General features: G+C 49.0%; 2 protein-coding genes across 5 annotated transcripts in view; both read left to right on the top strand.

Moving 5' to 3' along the window:
* PRICKLE2 (prickle planar cell polarity protein 2) overlaps positions 1-13,092 on the top strand; it is a 209,821-nt gene extending 196,729 nt beyond the window's left edge. For all 4 annotated transcript variants that reach the window (XM_045025108.1, XM_045025110.1, XM_045025109.1 and 1 more), the window contains one exon: positions 10,202-13,092. In XM_045025108.1, coding sequence (XP_044881043.1) covers positions 10,202-11,070 — 869 coding nt within the window. In that variant the 3' untranslated portion in view covers positions 11,071-13,092. The remainder of the gene's footprint in view (positions 1-10,201) is intronic.
* Positions 13,093-22,336: 9,244 nt separating this feature from the next.
* LOC123373993 (apelin receptor A-like) lies at positions 22,337-22,924 on the top strand. The gene has a single exon (XM_045023364.1). The coding sequence runs from the start codon at positions 22,337-22,339 to the stop codon at positions 22,922-22,924; it is 588 nt and encodes a 195-aa protein (XP_044879299.1).
* The last annotated feature ends 163 nt before the right edge of the window (positions 22,925-23,087 follow it).

Genomic DNA, 23,087 nt, shown 5'->3' with positions numbered 1-23,087 from the left:
CCGTTGAGCGCTCTGTCTGTGCTTTCTAGTGTACCTATGTCAGTGCAGTGGCACCACTGCAAACCCTTCATGGCGATTCACTGCACTGACATCAAACGGGGTTTGTACCAATGCAGCTTAATCTGATGTTACGCAAGGAAGCTGTTACAAGCCGTGAGCCTAATTTGACCTTTGTACAGTGTATCTACATTAGGGGGGGGTGTACTCCTGTAACTACATAGTTGTTGACTGGAAGTAGTGTTGCTTAAGATCAATTGCTATCAATGAGACAGCAGGAGGTAGGGTGACTAGATGTCCTGATTTTATAGGGACACTCTCGATATTTGGGGTTTTTTTCTTATATAGGCTCCTATTCTCCCCCCAACCCCCCGGTCCTGATTTTTCACACTTGCTGTCTGGTCAGCCTCGCATCGGGGGGCGGGAGCACAGATTTCTCGACTGTAGATGGGATCAGTCTTGCTTTGAGGCTTTAGTGTTTTTTTGGAACTGGAAATGTACAGGGTGTGATGAGATATTGCAGTCCCCCGTCATTCTAGCCTTTTTACGGAAGAACCAAGTGTACCAGCACAGCTGCCATTGAAGTCACAGGAGGCTCAATTTGGTCCTTGGTTAGAATTTCATGGTGTCTTGATGAGACAGGTGTTTTCATTCAACAATGTGACTTGAATCAGCAAAACAAGATGCTTGGCCTTTCGCACTGTGCCATGCTCTGGTAGCACCAGGGAGCCATCTACCTTCAGCCAAGTCACACGGCAGTAGGCTTGGCAAGGCCACACAGTTGCTCCGGCTCCTCACATTGAGGCTTTGAAGAGTCATCAGGAGATGGTGATTTAATCCCAATCAAGAGGGACATTTCAGAAGGTCCTGCAGAGGTGAGGGGAAAAGGGAAACTATATTTGTACAATAAAAACGTGCTCCAGCCATGGGCTAGAGTACGTTTTCCGCTCCCCTGGATAGTCTGGTGAAACAGATTCTCAAATTTCTTTAATAGAAAAATATCCTTTGCATGGCAGGGACCCTCTCTCTTTCTTCCAGGGTAACATTTCACTTGATCGAATTATGAACTGTGTTCCCAGACGAAACACATCATTAAGCTGGAGCTAAGGGGGCTGTAAATGAATATCAGTAATTTAAGGGGATCACCCCGGATTTTGTAGTTGTAATTAAAAAACAAATGTCAGAAAAAAGAGAAGATGGAAAGTTAATGGTACATTCATCCATATTATGGAAACACAGTTACTCATTTCTCCATGGAGAGTCAATACACATCTGAGACCATAATCGCGACTAACTCATATGAAACCGGCTACCGCTGGATGCCCCGGGACCTGAGAACATCTCAAACCCTGCAGACACATGTATTAACATTTGGTGATGCTGACACCTTGAATCTAGGCCATTGTGGTTTATAAGGCAAAGCATAGACAGCCTAGCTGCAAAGTCACATTAGTTGTAAGAGCACCACAGCAACAAGGAGCCCAGAGTTAAGAGTTAAAATGGGTGACACCTGGTTAGAACCCACTTATTGGCACTTGCTTGATCAAGCAGGGGATATAACACTTAAGCAGAGACGTTATTATCATTCATTATCGTTAAAGTAAAGCCATTATCCTGCAAAAAGGCTTTTGCATGTGCCTAACTCCATTCACTGTGACTAATATCTTAGGAGATATCCCATTAGAGCACCTTTTGGCCCAAAGCACTTTACAAATGATATAGATATGATGCCCTTAACTGCAGCTGCCTCTGGTGAGGTTAGGCCCGCCATAGCAAAGAGGGAAGCCAGCTTTTCATTATCTGGCAGGCTGTGGCGTGAGACTGGGTGCAGGAGAAGGTTGGTAAGGGACACCAGGGCAAATCCGTCGCGTGATGGATGCATGATGGATTTTCTGATGTTTGGACAGAGCAATCAGGATATTTGAGCCAACCTATTCCCTAGGTATAAACCTAGCTTCATGGAGACTTTTAGAAATCTTAGCCCTATTGAAGTCAACGGCAAATTGACGTCAGTGGGGACAGGATTTCAGCCCTGGTGCTTGGATCACTAAGTCATCTCCTGTAGCTCAACCTCAAAGCTTCAGTTGCATTTTAGGTGCTTTAGGAATTCCACAGCGTGTGGTTGTGAATAGCCTAGAACATATGTCCTTGCTTTGCTCACTTTAAGAGCTCCACAGCATTCCTAATATCTGCATCAATGCCATTGATTAATGAGCTGATTTCCTCCAGCAATCTCAAACCAGTGAAACGTGCCCCTCATTGCCAAGATCAACAAGATTAAAACAAATTTGGAGTTTCTAAGCCAAGTTATTTTTTGACAGATTAGGAGGCAAAATCTTCTAAAGTGAAGCCCACCTCATTTTGTTTTGAACCCCTCATATTCCACCAACACTGTCTCCAATTTGCTTCAGACTTGGTAGGGAAAAAATGATGCTGGCATGACTTTGTCTTTGTGAAGTTTCAAGTGGATTTAGTTAAGTTTTGCAAAGTTATTTTGAGTCAAGTTCAGCCAGATAATGAAAAGCTGGCTTCTCCCTTTGCTATGGCGGGCCTAACCTCTCTCCACGGGTATGGTCAGAGTAGCGGTATGATGCTGTGCAGCTGCTGAACAGCTGACTGACTTCCTGTTTGCATTGGAGTGTCTTCCCGCCGGGAACAGTGCTGGTGGCTTCTCAGAGTGTGTCCTGTAGTCTACTCTGGGATTGTTTAGCTGTGATTACGGTAGATGTTCTCAGAATTGGGTTCATGCTATCACCAACATTTTCCCCACTCTTCTAAATCTCGATGGGCGTTTAATAATGAGGCTCTGTGGGTGAAGAGCCCCAGAATCCCATGGACCCTAAGAAATGCTGCTTAAACCCCACTATTAGATAACGCTGCATCACTTGCCCTGTAGTCTGAAATTATTTCTGTGTGACTCTCAAGAAACCTAGCTCAGTGTGTGTTGTGAGTGGGGAGAGTCTGGAAGGTACTGAGCACAATTAAAGATCTAGGCCCAGATCCACTGAAATCATGGGAAGTTAGGAGACTTAATACCTTTGTGGATCTGAGCTGAAAAGCCTGGATCTCAGCTCTGTCACACCCAGTTTTATATCTCCATTGATGTCAGTGGGGACACACTCACATAATGGTTACAGACCCCGTGTAATGGAGTGGAGACTCAGGCTCATGTTTCCTCAATTGCACCTTAGTCGGGGAACAGAATTTATATTAAAATGTACTAGGAATCCAACTGGGAGAGAGACAATTCTGGAGCTAGCACGAGCCAGTCTGGCTCCTGGTATAAATCGGGGCAGCCCAAAGGCTGCTCTAATTTACACCTGGTTGCCCATGGCCCCAGGGCATTGTTCTGGCAGCTGGAATTAGCCAGACTGCAGAGGCGCTCCTGACACGCCCTCTTTTCCCAGCCACCTCCCCCATGCTCATCTGCTGCGATAGGACAATGCTTAGAGCTACGTCAGCTCAGCATTAGCTGAGGATTCCCTCTATGCTGAGGAACTGGTTAAACTGGCACCTGGCACTCTGGGGCCTGTAGCTGGTACTAGGCATATAACTATCCCAGTACTCAGCCCGTTACAACCTGCCACTTTCAAACTGCCAGCTCAACGGTACCTTGAGGCGATGTCGATAAATGTCACATGTAAACCGAAAGCTTCCACATCTGTCTTGTTAACCGTACGTTTACTGTTGGTCATTTGTATTGCAGTAATGTCGAAAGGCCTCAAATCATGCAGTAGTTCTGCTGCACGATAGGTTGAGGCAGGGGAACTGCTGTTAACTACTGTAACTGTGGTTAACTGTATGTGTGTTTGTGACTGTGTCATACACACGTTGTCTCGGGGCCAGATTTCCGTAGGGAATTAGGCACCTAAAGATGTAGCTGGAGGCACTTTTCTGCATCATTAGATGCCTAAATAGCTTATCTGCTGAGCATCTCATGGAGTTAACTTTTGCATTTTTCTAGAGCCTTTATCAGAGAACCTCAAAGCACCTTCAAGGCCAGCTCCAGCCCCCTCCTCCCCCCACTTCCTTGGTCATAGAGGTTCTTACGGTAGCAGGGAGCAAAGGTTATGAAGCAGATGCCCGGTGTGTACAACAAGGCACATCACTTGTCCCAAGCTTTTCCTGTGAGGAGACGGGAGGGAGAAAGCATGGGAGAAATTTGGTTGGGGGCACTCTGGGGGCTTTTAGCTTTTGGAAATTGTGTAATTTATATATAAAGTCTTATCTAGGCCCAGGGTATTGGTGAGTCCATCCGAGAGGAGAGGGCCTTTCTCTTTGGCAGACGTTTAGCTTTTGCTCTAGAACTTTTCCTCCTCCTCCTGATGCTCTGTCTGCCCTTTCTGCAGTTCCTATGGCGATGTGCCTCTTGTCTCTTTCCATCAACAGGCAAGTATTGCATTGCCATCACATGTTCTGTTGCCAAGTAACCATTGGCCGTGTTTATCCTCTGCAGTTCTGTTTGTTTTCATTATTACAGCTGTTGTTACTTGCAGTGACACTCTTCGCTTGAAGCTTCATGGGTTGATGGGTTGCCAGTATACAAGAGTAGGACCATATGGCAGCCAACCAGAAATCCACTTGCTATTTATTTTTCTTCTGACCCAATTGTGCAATGTGGAAACACATTGCCATCCTCAAGACATGGCCTGGGAGCATGTAGCCCCACCCAGCTCAATCTCTAGCCAAGTTTTTAAGGAGGTCTGTCTGGACATTCAATTTATGTCAGTTAGTAGCAAACTTATCAGACCTCTGATGCTTGTGGCGTCCACGTGATCACCAAACGCAAATTTCAACCTAATCATCAATGCCCTAATGACCTGCCCTCTCCTCCTTCGGACATCTTTGAAAAGGGTAACAGCGCTAAAGGCCAATAGAAACGTCATTTTCTGTATGTTGTACTCCCTTCCACAAACCTGTCTGTCTGACTGTCTTTAGGTGGTGAACTCCTTGAGGGCGGGATTGTGTCTCTTCTGTTTGGAAAGTGCCTAGCAGAGTCCCACCCCCCCTCCCCACTCCACACACACACATACACACACCTCAGCCTTGTAAACTGATATATGTCTTTTAAAATAATGTAAAAATGGACCGGAAACAGTAAATGTTTAACAGTTTCCCAATATTGCACAATATCACTAACGTAAGAAAAAATATTTAACTAAGAACATCAACGTTATTAATACTCTTTTGAATATGGGAACAACCAAGCAAGCACTCTTGATCAATAACCCTCAAAAGCAAAAAGCTCTGTCTAATTCGCTGTTGTACTCCAACAACGTCAATCTTGATAGCCAAGATGATGAAAACTCCTTTTCTTATCTTTTAGATTTTCCACATCTTTCTTTTGTATAACGTCAGTTTGCAAGCTGGGGGTCGAACTCAGGCCGTCACTTGATGAATTACCCTTTTGTTCTTTTTCTCTGGGTAACTTTATTAAGAATTTATCCATTGTTAATTATTATTACACAAAATTAATGGGGTGGGGCCGAGGGGTTTGGAGCGTGGGAGGAGGCTCAGGGTAGGGTAGAGAGTTGGAGTGCGGGGGTGTTGCCAGGGAAGAGGGGTTCATGGTGCAGGAGGGGGCTCAGGTCCTGGGCAGAGGGTTGGGTGATGGCTCCGTCTGGGGGTGCAGGCTCTGGGGTGGAGCTGGGCTGGGATGACGAGTTCAAACTTTGGGGTGCAGCAGGCAGGCTCTCCGGGGGCTGGGGCCAGAGAGGAGGCCCCCATAGCCCTCTCCCCACTGTCATCAGCGAGCTCCAGAGGAAGGGCCCTCGTCTCCTCCCCCTCCCACCCACACAACGCACATCTGTGCCCCAGGCTACTGCTCAGGAGGTCCAGACAGGATAAGCCCCCTCAGAGTCGCCTGGTGGGACAGGGGGTCTGCCATGCCACTGCACTTTCTCCCCTCCCCCCTGCCGCCAGCGCCGCTCCCTTCGCAGGGGGCAGCTGCCCGCTCTCCAGGGAGCAGGTGAGGCAGGGACGCTTGGGGGAGGCATGCGGGGGCAGTAGGCGGGGCCGGGGGAGAGACCCGGCCCCGAACGTTGGTGAAGCCAGGCCTCTGGGGCCCTGAATTTGCTGGAACGTGGGCCCATACAACTCACCACCCCTGTCTGGAGCCAAAAATGCCAAAGGAGCAGGAAGCCTGTGTGAGCTCCCCTCCTTCCCAGGGGCCGTGGGGCTTGGGCTTCCAGCTTCCGTCCTGGGGCGGTGGGCGGCAGGCTCTGGCAGTGGGGCTCCATCCCCCGGCTGCAGGGCTTCAAGCTCTGGCTTCGGGCTCACCAATCTCCCATTGCCTCTGGACCCCGCCACTTCCCACTGACGCTGTCCAGGGCTTCATTTGTCACCCAGCTTGTGCCGCGGCTCAGTAAGTCTGCTGTGGAAAGTGATATTGGTATGTTTGTTAATATCACTTTTCACTGCCTCCCACCTAGCTAGTAAGTCTGCTGCTGTGAAAACTGAAAGCAGCAGACTTACTAGCTAGCAACTCTTAAAAAAAGGAATAAAAAAAGACAAGACCTTGCAAAGCACCTTATTTTCTTTCTGTTCTGTTTAGGTCCAGTAAAGAATAGAGACAACTGTACATTATTTTTGTCACTGAGTCAGCAAAAAAACACTAGTGAAATAAATGACAGTGATTTGGACATGGACATGTGCATATTTGTTTTTCCTAAAGTTAAGTATTTTAGGAAAAATTGTTAGAGCGGCCCCCAGCAAGAGTTGGTGGCCGCACGCTAAGGCCACCAAAAAATTTCTTGTGAGAACCCCTGGCCTAGCGTATCATGGGCGCTACCTGAAATAAATGATTCTCTCTTTAGAATTTCATATCTCCCACATGATAAGAGCCCAGTGTGATGGTGGCACATGCATTTCCTTTAAACATGTCTTGTTTGGTGGGATTAAGGAGCCTATTATATCTCCTGGATAATTTAAAAATATTGTTCAGCTCTAGGTCTACTTCCATATTGTATTTAACTCTCCCTATACAGTAATTTTTATTATTACTGATGATGAATTAAAGGAAACAGAGTGTTTTTAAAGCATGGGTCTGCAAGTCAGGAGAGGTGGGTTCTAATGTCTGATCTAGACGGCTTGCTGTGCTCTCTCTCCCTGTGTCTGGGTCACAGGATATTGAGGCTTAATCCATTGCTGTTGAGGAAATACACAGAGGTATTGGAAACTATATAAATGCAAAGTGGTGCTGGTGTTGCTTATTGCTAAAAGCCACTTATTCCTCATTTGAAGCTGTATGTCTGTCTTGGTGACAGCCTGAAACTGATGGCTGGAGAAGGGACTGGTGTGACAGAGTGGAACAAGGAGCAGAAGATACCTGTTCAAGCAGCAAAGATCCATTGGCCAGGAAAATAGCAATAGTGATGACGGAGTGGGGAAATGAGGAAAGGAAAAATGAAAATGGCATTGAGCATAAAGCAGGACTGTTTCGAAACAGACATTATGGGTGCGATTTTCAAAAGTGTGCAGGGTTGGCCTCACTCTGCTCCCATTAAAGTCAGTGTGGCCAACCCCCAAATGTTCCAAAGTCATGAGTCTCTCCCCCCCCCCACCACCTCCCCAGTCATGAGATTGGCTTAAAAAATAAAAATGCACCATTGTTTTATTTGCCTTCTGGTGTTTGAGTCTTTAGGAGTCACATTTTTTAGCTTTTCTCTATAACCATTAGGTCTAGAAATATACTTTGTTTAAAATGAAAGCTGAGATTCTCACATAATAATTTGACTCCACGAGCTGGGGCCTGAAGAAAACCACCAAATATTGTAGGATTCATGATAAGAGTTGGCAATGTTGCAATGGTAACACTGCCATTGGCTTCAGTGGGAGTAGGGTTAAGCCAAAACTGAGGACTTTTGATAATCCTGGTCAATCTCTGAAGTTTTCTGTCAAGTAACAGCTGATTTTCAGGGACCAAATTATGCAGAAAGTCCAGATTAACATCTTGATTTTGACAGAAGTGCTCTAGATTTAAACCATGGTTACTGAGAGCAGAATTTGGCCTTAATAAAATGAAGTTTGCCAGAAAATGGCTTATGCCAAAGAAGTCAGGCTGTAGATTAAGCAATGGAAAGTTTTATTAAGAAAAACAGAGCAATTTATTTGTGAATTTTTTCAACCAATTTGCAAAGTCAGAATGTCTCAGCGATGGCATAGGGGGCATGCCTCATGCTTTAAATCATGCTAATGCTGCAGAGATCTTACCAATTAGTTTGCACAGAGGTTATCAGAAAATGCCAAAGTCAACTTTCAACATTTGATTTGGAATAAACTATACTTCAGCTGAAATAGTTTTTGAAATGTGGCATCTGGAGAATGCAACATGAGCATTGAGTACAGCCAGTTCCCAAGCAGTGAGCGGATAGTCCGAGCCTCTCCGGCAGGGTGAGCAGAGCTGGGAGGAACAGTAAAGGACGTTGGCTCTAGTCTAGTTCCCGGTCCAAAGGGGAGGGTGAGCTGACTTGTGCTCTTGTAACAAGCCCTCTACTGCTGCTGCAGAGTCACTGAACTCCCATCCAGTTGCCATTCTGTACGGCTCGCTGCTAATATTAGCCTGGCTTCCCCATCCTACAAGAGGAGGCTCTTAGACAGAGAATCTACACAACGATCCCTGATAATTGCCCCCAAATTAGGCAGTTCCCCAGGGATCAATAGAAGGCTAGGACCATTCCACACTGGCAACCCCTGCTCCTGTGTAGCAGTCTGGCTCCCCTTGGGGTCCTTAAGAATCCCACTACTGTATTGGGGGATCTCCATGGCCCTAGATATGTGTCTGCCTGATTCCATATACCTCCCCACCACAGCCTGGCCAGGCCCCAGGCCCACCATCAGCCTGCAAGTACACAGTGCCATGGAAGAACTCTTTCCTCTTTCCACACCCACATCTGGGGGACAATGTGCACCACGGTAGTGGACTGGCTAGTGCAGGGGAAGCCGACCTGAGCCTGAGAAGGAGCCAGAATTTACCAATGTACATTGCCAAAGAGCCACAGTAACGCATCAGCAGCCCCACATCAGCTCCCCCCACCCCCAGCTCCCAGTCCCTCCCGCCCACTGGCAGCCCCACCATTCAATGCCTCCCTGCACCTCCCAATCAGCTGTTTCATGGCATGCAGGAGGCTCTGGAGGGGAGGAGCGAGGGCACAGCAGGAGAGGGGTCGGCAGGGGGTGGAGTGAGGGCAGGGCCTGTGGCAGAGCCAGGGGTTGAGCAGTGAGCAGCCCCCGGCACATCAGAAAGTTGGCACCTGTAGCTCCAGCCCCAGAGTCGGTGCCTGTACAAGGAGCCGCATATTAACTTCTGAAGAGCCGCATGTGGCTCCGGAGCCACAGATTGGCTGCCCCTGGGCTAGTGTCTGTTTGCACTACTGCCCTCTCCTGGATGACAGAATTGCTCCTCTTTGGGTCACGTAGACCCTATATTGCTAATAGCTAATGGAGAGTCTTTCTGAGCTCAAGTGGCGGAGGCCTGTGCTTTTGGACCAGGGTCTGGCTTCTGTCACTGCTATTACTGTGATATTCTGGTGGCCTTGGATTTGTGACAGTACATTGCTCTGTCCTTCCGGAATACCTCTGTGTCACCAGTGTCCTCCACAGGATGGCATATGGGTCTGCTCAACAGTTTGTGGCCATGTCTCCGCCTAGTGGCTAAATAGTATTACACGAGGTACAGCCCTGACATCTCTGAATGGTGTCTGATCGTGCCACTCGTTATTACAGTGGGCTGTCATAGGACAGAAGGCCTGATACTGCTGCAGAAGCATGAACGTTGCCAGGGATAGCACTGGTTGTTCTCACAAAGTTTCAGTCATGTCCTAATAGAAATATGAGGGGAGACTGGGTCCAGGTTTTGAAAAGTGACTGGTGATTTTGGAAACCCCCAATTTTTGCAGGGGGAGGAAGGAGGCAACTTGCACCACCTTAAAGCAGCCTTGATTACCAAAGCGAGGGTGCTCAGCACTTTCTGAAAATCACGCCTCCTTCAGGTATCTCAAGTGAGGCACCCAAAATCACGTCTGTCCAGATCCTCAGATGTGATTCCAATGGGAGTTAGGTGCCTAAATACCTTTGAAGGCTCTCGGCCTTGGTTGCTTTTGACAATTGGGATCGGTTTTGCCAAGCAAAGTGCAGCCCCTCACATTGTGCTGTTGCAATGGAAGATTCTCGTGTTAACGGCCTTTTTTCTCCTCCTCCCCACCAGGACTCTCTGCGGACGGTGGCACCAAGCGCCAGGAGCACCTCTCTAGATTCTCAATGCCTGATCTGAGCAAAGATTCTGGAATGAACGTCTCGGAGAAGATGAGTAATATGGGGACGCTGAACTCCTCTGTGCAGTTTAGAAGTGCCGAGTCCGTCCGTAGCCTCTTGTCCGTGCAACAGTACCAAGATATGGAGCCGAACCTGCACAACCTTGCCAATCCTGCCAGTTACAGAGAGATGCCATCGCATGGAAGGATGCATCAGAGTTTTGAGTATGACAGCGGGATTCCAGGGAACAAAATTCCTGGACAGGATAGTGCTAGACTTCCCCCTATGAGCGAGCGCACACGCAGACGAACTAATCTCCGGGATGACGATCGGCGTTACCGCCCACACAGATCCCGGCGGTCCAGACGCTCCCGCTCGGATAACGCCCTCCATCTGGCCAGCGAACAGTGCTGCCGATTGAAAGAGAGGCCCTCGCTGCGAGCCAGAGAGGACTATGACCAATTCATGCATCAGAGAAGCTGCAGAGAGACGATGGAACAGGGCCCCCGCAGAGACCTGTATGGTCAGTGTCCAAGGACTGTGTCGGATCTTGCTTTGCAGAACCATCTGGGGGAGAGATGGGGCCCCTATTTTGCCGAATATGACTGGTGTTCTACTTGCTCCTCCTCTTCGGAGTCTGACAATGAAGGATATTTCCTTGGGGAGCCAATCCCGCAACCTGCCCATCTCCGATACGTTACCAGCGAGGAGCTCCTACACAAATACGGATCGTATGGCATGCCCAAGTCTTCCACGTTGGGTGGCAGAGGACAGTTGCACAGCCGAAAAAGACAAAAGAGCAAAAACTGTATCATATCGTAACAGGGTCACTGCCTGGGCACGTTCTGAGAATGTAAATTCACTCATAAACTTGCACTGTTTTAGATCTTCAATGCGCTTTTTATTGTAACAAACAGACCTGAAGACGGGATTTGTAAGAAGGTTGTAAATTGGCTTCTATAAGTAGTCATAAATCGTTGGCACGGTGAATATATTTTGCACATTTTACTTTGGAAAAAAACAATTCACTTTAGCCTGTAATATTTACCTAGTATTTTTCCTCTTCTTCCTAAATACTGCCACTTCTTTAAGTCCAGTTTGTCCATCTCTTTTAGTTACCACTGTTCACTATAATCAATAGCTTGCGAATAGCTTGTGTTCTCCTAATCCGCTTTGGTTTTCATTACCCATTTTGGTAAGTAATTGGTCTCTCAGTCAGTGCTGGAGTCTAAGTTATTTCCATGATTGTTGTAAATGCAATGTAAATGAGAGTTTGGAGAAAATATTTTTGTATTTTGTAATATCAGAGGAATTTCTATATCTTAGGAGTCACTGGGAAACTGCATGCACATTCATAATTGTTTTCAGCCAGAGCTAAACAAATGGTACTTCACAATTCCTTCTCATTTTGCCATCAAATGTATTAAGTATATCAGTGAAATCTGGGCGGGGGGGGGGGGGGGGGGGGGTTAAGTCTTTTCATTCCTGGTAAATCAAAAGAACATTTTATGCTTTGTTCAATCTTAAAGAGGCCTAGATGGCGTTTTGGAGTCTGCTCACACCTTCGATTTTCAGTTACTCTATCAGTGACATACAGGAGTCTTTACAATTGCAAAAGTGACTTTTTTGTCAATTAGAATAGAACCAACTACCAAATGTCCGCAAAGTTTTAACAACCAAAGTGGGGGAAGGAATTTTCCATCTCTGTAGCGAATGCTGATGTTACTAAATTCTGAACTATTATTTGGAGTAAATAAAAGTGTAAATGGTGCAATTGTGTGATATCAGCATGACGTTGTTTTGAGTGTAGAATTGTTTTATGGTGCTCTAGTTTCCTGGATTATGTTAACTGCTGTTCATTACCAAAAGGAATCTTCAACACCGCCTGCTACATAGATCATAATAAAATGAATACAAACTAATCACATTGGGCTTAATTCCAGCATGGAGCTATGCCCCCCACCCCAAGCTCCCTTGGAGGTCAATAGGAGTTCGGAGTGTGTAGTCCCAGGGTGGGATTGAGCCCATTATTTGGAGCTAGAATCAATCTACAAAAGCATCAACATGGTAGAGTGTTATATAAATAGGACTCAAATGTATTGTGCTATGGTGGATGTGAGTTTTTCTCTGTATGCTTTAAACCATTTGGGTCCTGACATCAAGGTGTGTCTCATCCTGGTCCCAGATGGGACAATGAAGAGGGCAGATTTTCTGTAGGGTTGTAATATGGGTGCAATTTCTTTCACGTGTTCCCAGCAGGCCAGGGTGTTGCCAGCTCACAGCAGCTTTTGTACTGTACTGTGGAGGGTTTGGGGACTCAGTCAATCTCCCATTGGAGTTGATGGTAAAATTCCCATTGATGTCAGTGGCAGAAGGAGCAGAGGTACAAAGATATTTAGGTGCCTAAAGATGCAGCAAAGCGGCTAGTGGGATTGTCCTAACAGGTTAGGCACCACTAAAAGTCAATGGGAGTTAGGCACCTAGAGGGGTTTACAAAAGCACCTGTCTGCATAGTTAGGCACTGAAAGACCTGCATGCACCTGACCCATTCCTGCAGTTAGAGCCACAAAGGCAGATTCCATTGCGGGATTGGGACCTAACGTAACGTGTTTTGTAACTGGGAACAAACTATTGCCTGTCAAAAGCAGCGAATGTGGGAAATCTTGAAGATGGAGGTCTCCATACCACAGACTATTGCTAGGAAATTTTTGTTGTTTGTAAGGAGAATGTGATGATGATTATTTAAAAAAAAAGAGAGAAAGAGAGAGACAAGACTAAGTATTAAAACAACAAATGTTTTTCCAGTTGGAATAAATGGAAATATTGATCCAAAGGGGAAAAAGACCAATGTGTGTGTATGTGTTTTTTTTAAAGAATGTCTATTACTTGTGAAGTTATGAGTCGTTTTTTAAATTTATTTTCAGTCCATTCTATAATTAAAGCTCAAAAACTAACTAAATCCCCTACATCAGTGCTTCTCAACCTTTTTGATACCAGGGACCTGCCTGCTGCCTTCCTAAACTCTGTCAGAGAGATCTCAGGAACCAGCACTGGTCCACAAACCAGTTGTTGAGAAACAGTGCCCTATATGATTTGATTTTGATGATTTATTGAGAAATCAGCATATAGGAGCTCCTTGGCAATCTGCTGTGTTAATGTGACCATGATTCATTAGTTTTACACATATGTGGCCATATCCTCAACGGATGAAAATTGGCACAGCTCTCTTGGAATCTAGAGTGACACCAGTTTTCATCAGGTGAGGCTCTGACCCGTAATTTATAAATCATTTTTCTTACCAAGAATCCCAGCTTTTTAGATAGTATCCAGAAGCGTTCTGGTAAGTAGGGTCAATTTACTTCTCTCAATGACAAATAGGACATTAATAACAGGGTACTTTATATAATTTGCTTCTCAAAAATACAATTTTCACTCATTGTCAATGATTAAAAAACACAGTGAATCTCTTAGGTCCGCATGCTGTCTTTCAGATCTAAGTGCTTCACATAACTGAACCTCCTGAGAATTGTTTGTATAGTCAATTCTTAAATTTCTTGGCCAACAGATTAAGGACTAATTTGCAAGGTTATTGCCCTCTATGGCTTCTCATTACCAACAGAAAAATGGGAAGAAAAGTCTTCTGATAAAATCAGTGGCTATAAGGTTATATTTGCTGGTTACCTAAACAGGTGGTCAGGGTTTATCACTACTCAGAGATGATTGCTACAACCTTTCCAATATAATCCCTCTCTAAGGCCCCGATCCGCCAGGCTGTTCTAGGTAGGTTCAACTGACATGGGTTGGCTTGGCAGAAGATAAGAACCTTAATGAATGAAGTCTAGGGCCATTCCATAGGTACTGAAAATATGGCCCACATTACAGTGCCATGCTATAGTGAGAGGATTACTGTGTCTGGGCATGCTCATTCAAGCCAACCCCTCTCTTCCTGCTGCCGGGCCACAATCACCACCAGGCTGCTGTCGGCCTCTTTCTCCTCCACGCTATTGCTGCCTGCTGCCCGGGGAAGTGAGAGTGGGGTCCGGTACAGTAAAGGTCAAAAGAGCAATGAGCCTCTCTAGGCTCCAGAATAGTCCCTATATTAATGTCTCCAGTCTTCATTCAACAGCAAATGTGTTCATGTAGGGCTACTTGGAAAAAGCAACCTCCCAGAAGTTCCATGTACACTCTACCCCAGTGATTCTCAACCTGGGGTCGCCGCTTGTGTAGGGAAAGCCCCTGGCGGGCCAGGCCGGTTTGCTTACCTGCCAGGTCCGCATGTTCAGCCGCTCGCGGCTCCCACTGGCCGTGGTTTGCCGCTGCAGGCCAATGGGAGCTGCTGGAAGCGGCAGCCAGTAAGTCCCTCGGCCTGCGCCGCTTCCAGCAGCCCCCATTGGCCTGCCATGGCGAACTGCAGCCAGTGGGAGCCACGATCAGCCGGACCTGCGGACGGTGCAGGTAAACAAACCGGCCTGGCCCACCAGGGGCTTTCCCTTCACAAGTGGTGACCCAGTTTGAGAAACACTATTCTACCCCTTACTTAAATTCATCTCTCCAATATTTTCCATGGCAACAAAATTAAATAAAGGCCAAACATATAGTCACATCATATAGACCAGGGGTAGGCAACCTATAGCGCATGTGCCAAAGGCTGATTTTCAGTGGCACTCACACTGCCCGGGTCCTGGACACCGGTCTGGGGAGGGGGGGTCTGCATTTTAATGTAATTTTAAATAAAGCTTCTTAAACATTTTAAAAACCTTATTTACTTTACATACAACAATAGTTTAGTTCTATATTATAGACTTATAGAAAGACGCCTTCTAAAAATGTTTAAATGTATTACCGGCACGCGAAACCTTAAATCAGAGTGAATAAATGGAGACTCAGCACACCACCTCTGAAAGGTTACCGACCCCTGATATAGACAATTGAAACCTGCTTCTCTCCTGTGACAAAGAGCTAGAGAGAAGTCCTTTGCCATAGTTCCTGCTCCCTGCCTGATGGATGGTGTTATCTGTGCCACGGTTGAACGCCAGCGAGCTGGTTTACTATCTGAGGAATGTTTGGAAGGCCCATGATAAGGTAGGAGAAGGGAGGATGCCAGCTCTTTAACGGGCCTATGCCTTATGAGTTCTCACAATATGTTTCAGATTATAGGCCCCTCCAGAGCGACTAGGAAGCAATGAAAGTTTAGCAATTAGCAATCAAAGAAGCAAGAGTCACAGAACCCATCCGTTTGGGAGAGCAGTAAGCCCAACGCTTGGCGTGGTAGCAACAGCCCAGCTAATGTTTCTATGGCCATGTGGTCAACCCTCTGAACGTTTGGAGGATAAGATATTTACCCAACAGTGCAGATTACCACCTAAAACTCCAACCCCCATGTTCCAGATCCTCAACCATATTTAGGCTAATTCTAATTTATGGAATTAGAATTTATGTAGCCATTCCCCACTGTATCACACCCAGAGATCCCTCCTCTCTCAATGCAATTTTATGACTCCAAGAATACAGGTGTATTAGAAGGGGGAACCCAAGAACAAGGCATGCAGGACTGTTATCCCACTCAACCCAGGGAAGTAACATTTTGGGGCAGAGTGACCCTTTTGGGCACACAACACAAAAATCTAGGCCAAAATTTTCAAACATGGCTGCTAAAGTTAGGCACCTAAAATTATAGCGAGACACCTATACAAGTGATCTGATTTTACAGCACCTATTGCAATGGGGTTCTGGGCCATGCCTGTGGCTCCTAAGCACTATGACAACACAAATAATTTGTTTTAGTATGTACAGTTACATCTGTTAGAGGAGAGTTGCAGATGAAGAAAAGCAGGGGGAAAAGAAAGAACCAATAATGCTTTTGTCAATTATTAGTGTCGAGCAACTCAGCCATAGATCAGGGCCACCTGGTGCTGCTCACAAGAAAAAAAGAGTCCCTGCCCCAAAGAGCTTACAATCAAAGTATCAGACAATGACATATCCAGAAAGCACAAGGCCGCAATGAGACAGTACTGGTCAGCAGGAGAAATGGTGATCTTAGCACTGCCTGACCGCTGTTGAATTTTTTTAGGCATGTGACAGAGGAGAGTTTTAAGGAGCAGGAGGTGTGTTCTGTCTTGAGCCCCAGGAATGATGCTAAGTATGGTTTCAGGGGTGGGGAACTCAGTTTTTAACCCAGTTTTTGTCTATCAAACCAGAATCATCTGGTTGGGTTACAGCTCTGACCTAGAGTATTGATAGTTTTGTGAGAAATGCTACTACAGCGAAGCCGTTTCATACAGATGGCTTCTTCTCTGGAGAGCCCCAAAGATCATTTCACATATGGCGTATAACACCAGATGCGACCTCACTGTTAGGCCAGGCTGCTTTGGGTGTATTTTAGGACAGTCTAGATACTTGGGACCTGCTTCTCCTTTATACTAGAATAGCCGCTGTCCACCTCGAAAGATGACAGTGTAAGCGCAGTTCAGCTACTGTGTATCAGGCTCAGGGCCGGCTCCAGACCCCAGTGCGCCAAGCGCGCGCTTGGGGCGGCATTTTACCAGGAGGGCGGCAGGCGGCTCCGGCGGACCTTCCGCAGTCATGCCTGCGGGAGGTCCACCGGAGCCGCGGGACCAGCGGACCTCCCTCAGGCATGACTGCGGAAGGTCCGCCGGAGCCGCCTGCCGCCCTCCCAGCGCACCCTCCGCAGGCACGTCTGCAAGAGGTCCCCCGGAGCCGCGGGACCGGCAGCACGCCCCCTGCAGCATGCCGCCCTGCTTGGGGCGGCCAAATTCCTAGAGCCGCCCCTGATCAGGCTGCAGCACCACGCGTCGCTAAGACAGCCAGTTCTCAACCAAAAGGCCTTACCCCCGCTAATCCGGCATAAGGCACAGGATGGCGGCCTACTGGTCTTGAGGCTGCTGTGCTTTTCCCTGTGCACTCTTTTCTCTCAGCCACCTCTCTTCAGCCTCCATGACTCCCTGACACAGTGCAGCCCTCCAGTGTTGCCTCTTCCCAGCTGCCTCTTCCCAGCTTATGTCATGTCATTATTGAAGGTGTTCAAGTCCCCCTTGCAAACATCTTGGCACCACTGTGAATGGGCACATTGCTTTGCTGTTCATTGCAATGTGTTCTTGGCCACTCTGAGTTTAGCACGTCTCAGGCCATGTGGTGGTGGAAGTATGCGGTACAGCTGACTTCAGTAACTGGAAGCAGTTCTTCGGAGTATGCTGCAAACCAGTCTTTATCACGTACAGATTTGTTTTTAACCAAAAGTAAAGATTGCAGCCACATGGATATTTATTCTGAATGCATTTCATGCTGCATTAGCATTCAGGGGAGGTGCACTCAATGACGTAGCTTCCCTGAGATTTGTAGTAAATTGAAAACAACTTCCTTGGTCTTTTGTGCTGTTGATGTTAATGTGCGGGCAACAGCTGGTTTTGGTATGATGGAATTTCCTCAGCCTTTTTTTTTTTTTTTTTTTTTGCAACATGCATACTCATGGCCTGTGTCACTAGCTGCACTGTGAAAACTGAGAGTGTGGAGAACATCCTGTAAGTGTTTTCTACAAGTGACATTTAAATCCAATTGGTGCCAGGGTCCAGCTCTGAAGTGTCTCCACCAGACCTTCCGGCGAGGATCACCGTGGAAGCAAGCGTTGGGCAATGAAAAATCCTTGGTGGGTGCAGAGCTCCAACATTCTTTGCCCATTGTCGTTCATTTTTCCCATTCTATGGTGACTAATACATAGCAACCACATCTTGTGATCTGAGTCAACTTTAGCATTGAAGTCTCCTGGTAGATAGAGTTCCTCAACCATTGGTAACTTACTAATGACGCGGCTGAATTGCTGATAGAGCAAGTCCTCTTCTTCAGAGGTGGAGGAAAGTGTTGGGCCATATATAAGGGTGATAATGGCAAAGCAAACTTTGATGGATATTCATGTTGCAATGGGACATTCAACCATGGGTTCTAATAAGGTTTTGACAGCAAAACCCACCCCAAGTTCGCAGCACCCTCGTTTGCTTTTTCCAAGGTAGAACGAGATGTAATCTCATGTAGCAAACCTGCCTCAACTAGGTTGGTTTCGTAAGAAGCATCTATGTCTACATCAAGCTTCTCCAGCTCTCCGTCAATGGTGGAGGACTTTCTAGGGTCACTGGCCATCTCTAGATTATTTGTTTGTCATACATGTGCATGTATGAAAAGAGCAACCATCATATCCAAACCTTTGGCACGTCTGCCTTGGCAGACACTAATAAGCAGGCAAAGCCCCCCTCTTGGCAGGACCAACAGCCTTGGAGGCCAAGATATTCAGAAGCCAGCTCAGCTGCAGAAGATGCCAGAGGGCAGAGCTGAGTTGCAGTGCAAAGTGTCTGACATTTTTCCCCTCTGTGCATTTGGTTCAGGGTTTATACCTCTCACCTTTATTTGAACAAGGACTAGCTGCAAGGCAGCAGCGCCAGAGGGAGATACTCCTTTATGGATACTGGTTTTCATTCAAGTGAGTCTCTGGCATTCCCCACCCCCAATCACTCAGCAAGTGGTGGGGTTCCTGGTTTAGGCACTGAGAGCCCGACCCATGGTAGGTTGTATCAGGTTCCATGTTGCCAGGAGCAGGCCATACAGGCCTGAGCTGACTGAATGTATTATACATACCATGGACCTTTTATACTAACAGCGTAAACAGCAGAGATTTTAAGGCTAGAAGGGACAGTCCTGATCCTCTAGGCTGCAATTCTGCATAACACAAGGCAGAGAATTTCACCTCGGGATTCTGGCAGTGGAAGGAATTTTCCCTCTAATTTTCAGTGAATTAGGCTCCATCTTTCCTAAGAATGTTGCAACATTGCCATTGTTAATCTCTGCTTTAGCTCCTCTTTCATCCTGATCTTCAGAGCTCTGTGCACCCATGGTTCCCATTGAAGTCAAGCTCTGTGGTCAGTGAAAGCTGGGGGGTGAGCCCCTCCTCCAGAAACCAGGCCATTCATAATGCAACTTGAAGGCCTGTGTCTTCCCCCCCGTCCATCATCTGCTTTCCTTTCAAGCACATCCAACACCATCTGTAAGGCATCGAGGCTGTGAAGCAGGGCTGCTATCTGGCTCTTTCTGCCCTGCTTGGAATCTTTTGTGTGGGCTGCCTCCAGGAGACTTTTTGAACATTTTAGCCTGAACGCTGTGCCCTGCAAAATGGAGCTAATGCTTTACTGATGTCTGCGCTGCAGCTGGAACGTTTCAGTAAGATTGCAGTGAAAGAAACCAGGCCCTGTCCCCCATAGGCTTGATACAACTGTGTGTGTCTAATTGGGGGGGGGGGGGGACTCAGAACCCTATTTCCAGGGTATGTCTGCACGGCAGAGGTATGAACGCAGCATGTGTAGCCCTACCTGAGCTAGGTTTGCCCTCGCTAAGCCGTGGTATTGCCAGCAGTGAAGCTGCAGCAGCATGTTCTGCACCACAGGCTACCTACCTGAGCACCGACTCAGGCTCCCTTGGGGGGCCTGTACACAGGCTGCTAGCTCCCCTTGCAAGCTGTCCTGCGATTAGTGCCTGAGCTAGCGACATGTGCTGCAATCCCATCTCCCACATGCAATGGAGGAACCCACGGACTCTGCACCCAATTTCTGGCCCAGCGTCTGGGAGAAAGCAGCAGGCAGAGGTGTGTGAAATCTCCCAGGCTTGCTAAGTAGCCCTTTGAAATAAACCACCTCAGCTTAGTCACCATAGAACCAGGTGCAAAGGCACAGCGGGAGAGGGTCAACCTTCCATTTTAAATTGAGGGCCCGAGGCTGGGGCAGAGGAGCGGGGCTCCAGCCCTCACCCCGTCAATTCCCAGCAGCTCTTGGTGAGGCCACAGGGAGGTTTGCACACTGATCACGCGGTATCACGAATGCTGGGTGAGTGACAGTCACAGTCTCCCCGGGCGAAAAAGGAACCTCACCTTTAGCACCACAGCTACTCTGCCCTTTGTTTCGCTTCCTTCCCCTACTGTCCTTGCTCTGCTCTTCTCCTGCCTCCCTGTCTCTGTGTGGCTCTTCTTTTCTCCCCTCTGCATTTCCTTCCCAGGCACTCCCCCTCCTCCCCATGGGGGTCACAGCCAGCGCCGTCCCCATCCCGGCTAATATCTGAACTGGGGATCGCTGAGACCGAGAGTGCTAGCACTAGAGGTTAGACTTGTATTCTCACGGTGCTGTTAAGTACGTGGGGACGGTCGCACACCTCTAAGCCGTTGTTTCAGGCTGGCTGCAGACTCAAGCAGCCATCGCTGGTTCAGTTACACTCTGTTCACACTAGGGGGAAGAGGGGCACAGGGCCACGAAGTGGGCAGGGCCTAGGGTTGCCAGGTTTTCGACTAGAACGTCCGGTTGAAAAAGGAACCTGACGGTAACGGCCCACCACAGGGCGGGACGGGACGAGCAGCAGCCGCTGCTGGAGGCTGGAGGAGCAGCTCTGCTCAGCAGCTGCTGTTCTTCCCACCCCCGCAGCCTGACGGCGAGACCTGCCTGCTCCCAGACAGTGGGGATAACCTATGTACTGCCCCCCCCCTGCACCCTGCTGTGCCCCAATTAGTCCAGCCCTTTGCTCCAGGGACAGACCCCACCCCCATCCCCTCACCTCCCCATACCACTATGCCCCGATTGTCCAGCCTCTCAGTCTGGGCCCTCCCCACCCCACTGGATCCTGATTTGTCCAGTCCCTGACCCGCCCCCCCCCCCCCACACTCCCCACTCAGGGCCAGCTCTGGCTTTTTTGCTGCCTCAAGCAAAAAAAAAACCTGTGGGGCAGCTGGAGCAGCAAAGCAAAAAAAACCCCCAAACCTGCAGGACGGACAGTGCAAACTTTTGGCTAGCGGGACTCCCTGTGCTGCAGACGTGCCCCGGGCAGAGGGGGGGGGGAAGTGAGGCGGGGAAGAGAGAGAAGGGGGGCTGCCGGGAGGGCTCCACACTGCTCCGGTCGGCGGGGAGGGAAGGACGCAGGCTGCCGGGCTTGCTGCACACCTGACACTGGTTGGGGCAGCGCGGCACATCTCCCTCCAGCCAGCCCACACGTTTCCTTTTGTTTGGTTGAAAATGACACAGGCCTGCAGCAAAGCTGGTGGGCAGCTGAAACGTGGCATGTACGGAGCCCACCTTGGGCCCAGCATGTTTTCTTGGTGCCAACGCGGCTTTTGACACAAAGCCGCTGGGACGGCTTGACCAGCGAGACGACCAACTCCAGACAGTAGGGTCACATGTAACGAACTCAGAGCCCATTAACGAGGGGGGCTCAATTGTTGTTTCAGCTGCTGTCTTCTTGGACGGGTTATAACTAAAATGAAGCTCATCTGGCAAGGGCCACCCAAAGTGACCATAACATGCAGACCTGAGCTGTGGCCTGGGCTGGGGAATCCCAGCTGGAAGAACCCAGTGGCATGTAGAGTTAAGAGACGAGGCAGCAGGTTCAGCGTGATTCTTAGATAAAAGGGTTGGGACGTGCGCCTAAGAAAAGACCACACACTAAGTGCACGTCTTAATTGTGGGTGCAGGCACCAGCTAGCAGCCTGATTAAATGTAAAGTCCTCCCAGTGATACTTAACCACTTGTTTGGGGAGCGGGAGGGGAAGGCAGGGCACTCATCAATCATAATGGGTTATCAGGGTCGGCTCTAGGTTTTTTGCCACCCCCCAAGCAAAAAAAAGTCATCTCCCCCCCCCCCTTTTTGGCTTTTACACATTTGCACTTTGCAATGATTTTGTTGTTGTTGTTGTTTAGCCCTCCCCCCAGTGTGGGGTCTGGAGCAATTCCACTCGCCCCCCCCCAACCCAAGCAAACGGGAGCAGCCCCCCCCCCCCCCGTTCCCTTTCTGTCTTCAAGCTTCGCTCTGTGCTGGGAGGCAGGGGGTGGGGTACTCTGGAAGTGGGGGGGGAGAAGTGATGTGCCTGGGTCAGGGGCTGGGATTCTGGGCCGGGATGTGCCTGGGGGCGGAGGGCAGGACCCTGGCCCGGGACATTCCAGCCCCCGGTGGCTGGGCCGGCAGAGCGGCACCCAGGGGTGGGTCTCCGGGCGCGCCGCAGGGGGCGGGGGGCAATGGCGGGAGCCGGGGCGGTGGGGCACAGTGCGGTGCCATGGAGGACACGGCCGCGGCCCCGCTGGGCAGTGAGCCCCACTATTACTACGGGGAGGCGACCGAGAGCGGGCCGGGCACGCAGTGCGAGTGGCCGGCGGACTGGGAGGTGTCCGTCTCGCTGCTGCCCGTGCGCTACATGCTGGTCTTTGTGCTGGGGCTGTCAGGCAATGGGCCGGTGAGCTTCACCGTGTGGTGGGGCCCACGGGCCAAGCGCCGCTCCGCCGACACCTACGTCGGCGACCTGGCGCTGGCCGACCCAGCCGTCGCGGTGATCCTGCCGCTGTGGGCCGCCTACACGGCGCTGCGCTTCCACTGGCCCTTCGGCTCAGCGCGGCGCAAGCTCAGCAGATACCTGGTGCTGCTCAACATGTTCGCCTCCGTCTCCTGCCTGGGCTGCCTCAGCCTCCAGCGCGACCTGGCCATCGTGCGCCTCCGCGCCGCTCTCGCTGCCCGCGTGCTGCCCGCCCTGCTGCTGCGCGACACACAGCCCGGCCCGGCCCACAGCCGGAGTGCCGCCCCTGGCACTGTGCCGCCCCGAGCACGCGCTTGCTTTGCTGGTGCCCAGCGCCGGGCCTGTGGTTTATAAAGCACGGCACCTGTACAACCACTCATCACTAGTTAGTGCCCTGAAATGAGCTGATTATTCTTCCAAGTCAAGCTTCGGTTGCATCCCGAAAGGAAACCATTTTTGCATCCAGCGCAGTCCCACTGATTTTGCATGTGGCCTATGTGTCCTTGAAAGGGGCATG

The sequence above is a fragment of the Mauremys mutica genome, chromosome 7, assembly GCF_020497125.1.
Source record: "Mauremys mutica isolate MM-2020 ecotype Southern chromosome 7, ASM2049712v1, whole genome shotgun sequence".
NCBI classification, from domain to species: Eukaryota; Metazoa; Chordata; order Testudines; family Geoemydidae; genus Mauremys; species Mauremys mutica.
The sequence above is the reverse complement of the archived record's forward strand: the minus strand, read 5'-3'. Positions and strand labels throughout refer to the sequence as shown.

Excerpts from the sequence above, each read along its gene's own strand:
- LOC123373993 (XM_045023364.1), top strand. The coding sequence starts at position 22,337 with ATGGAGGACACGGCCGCGGCCCCGCTGGGCAGTGAGCCCCACTATTAC.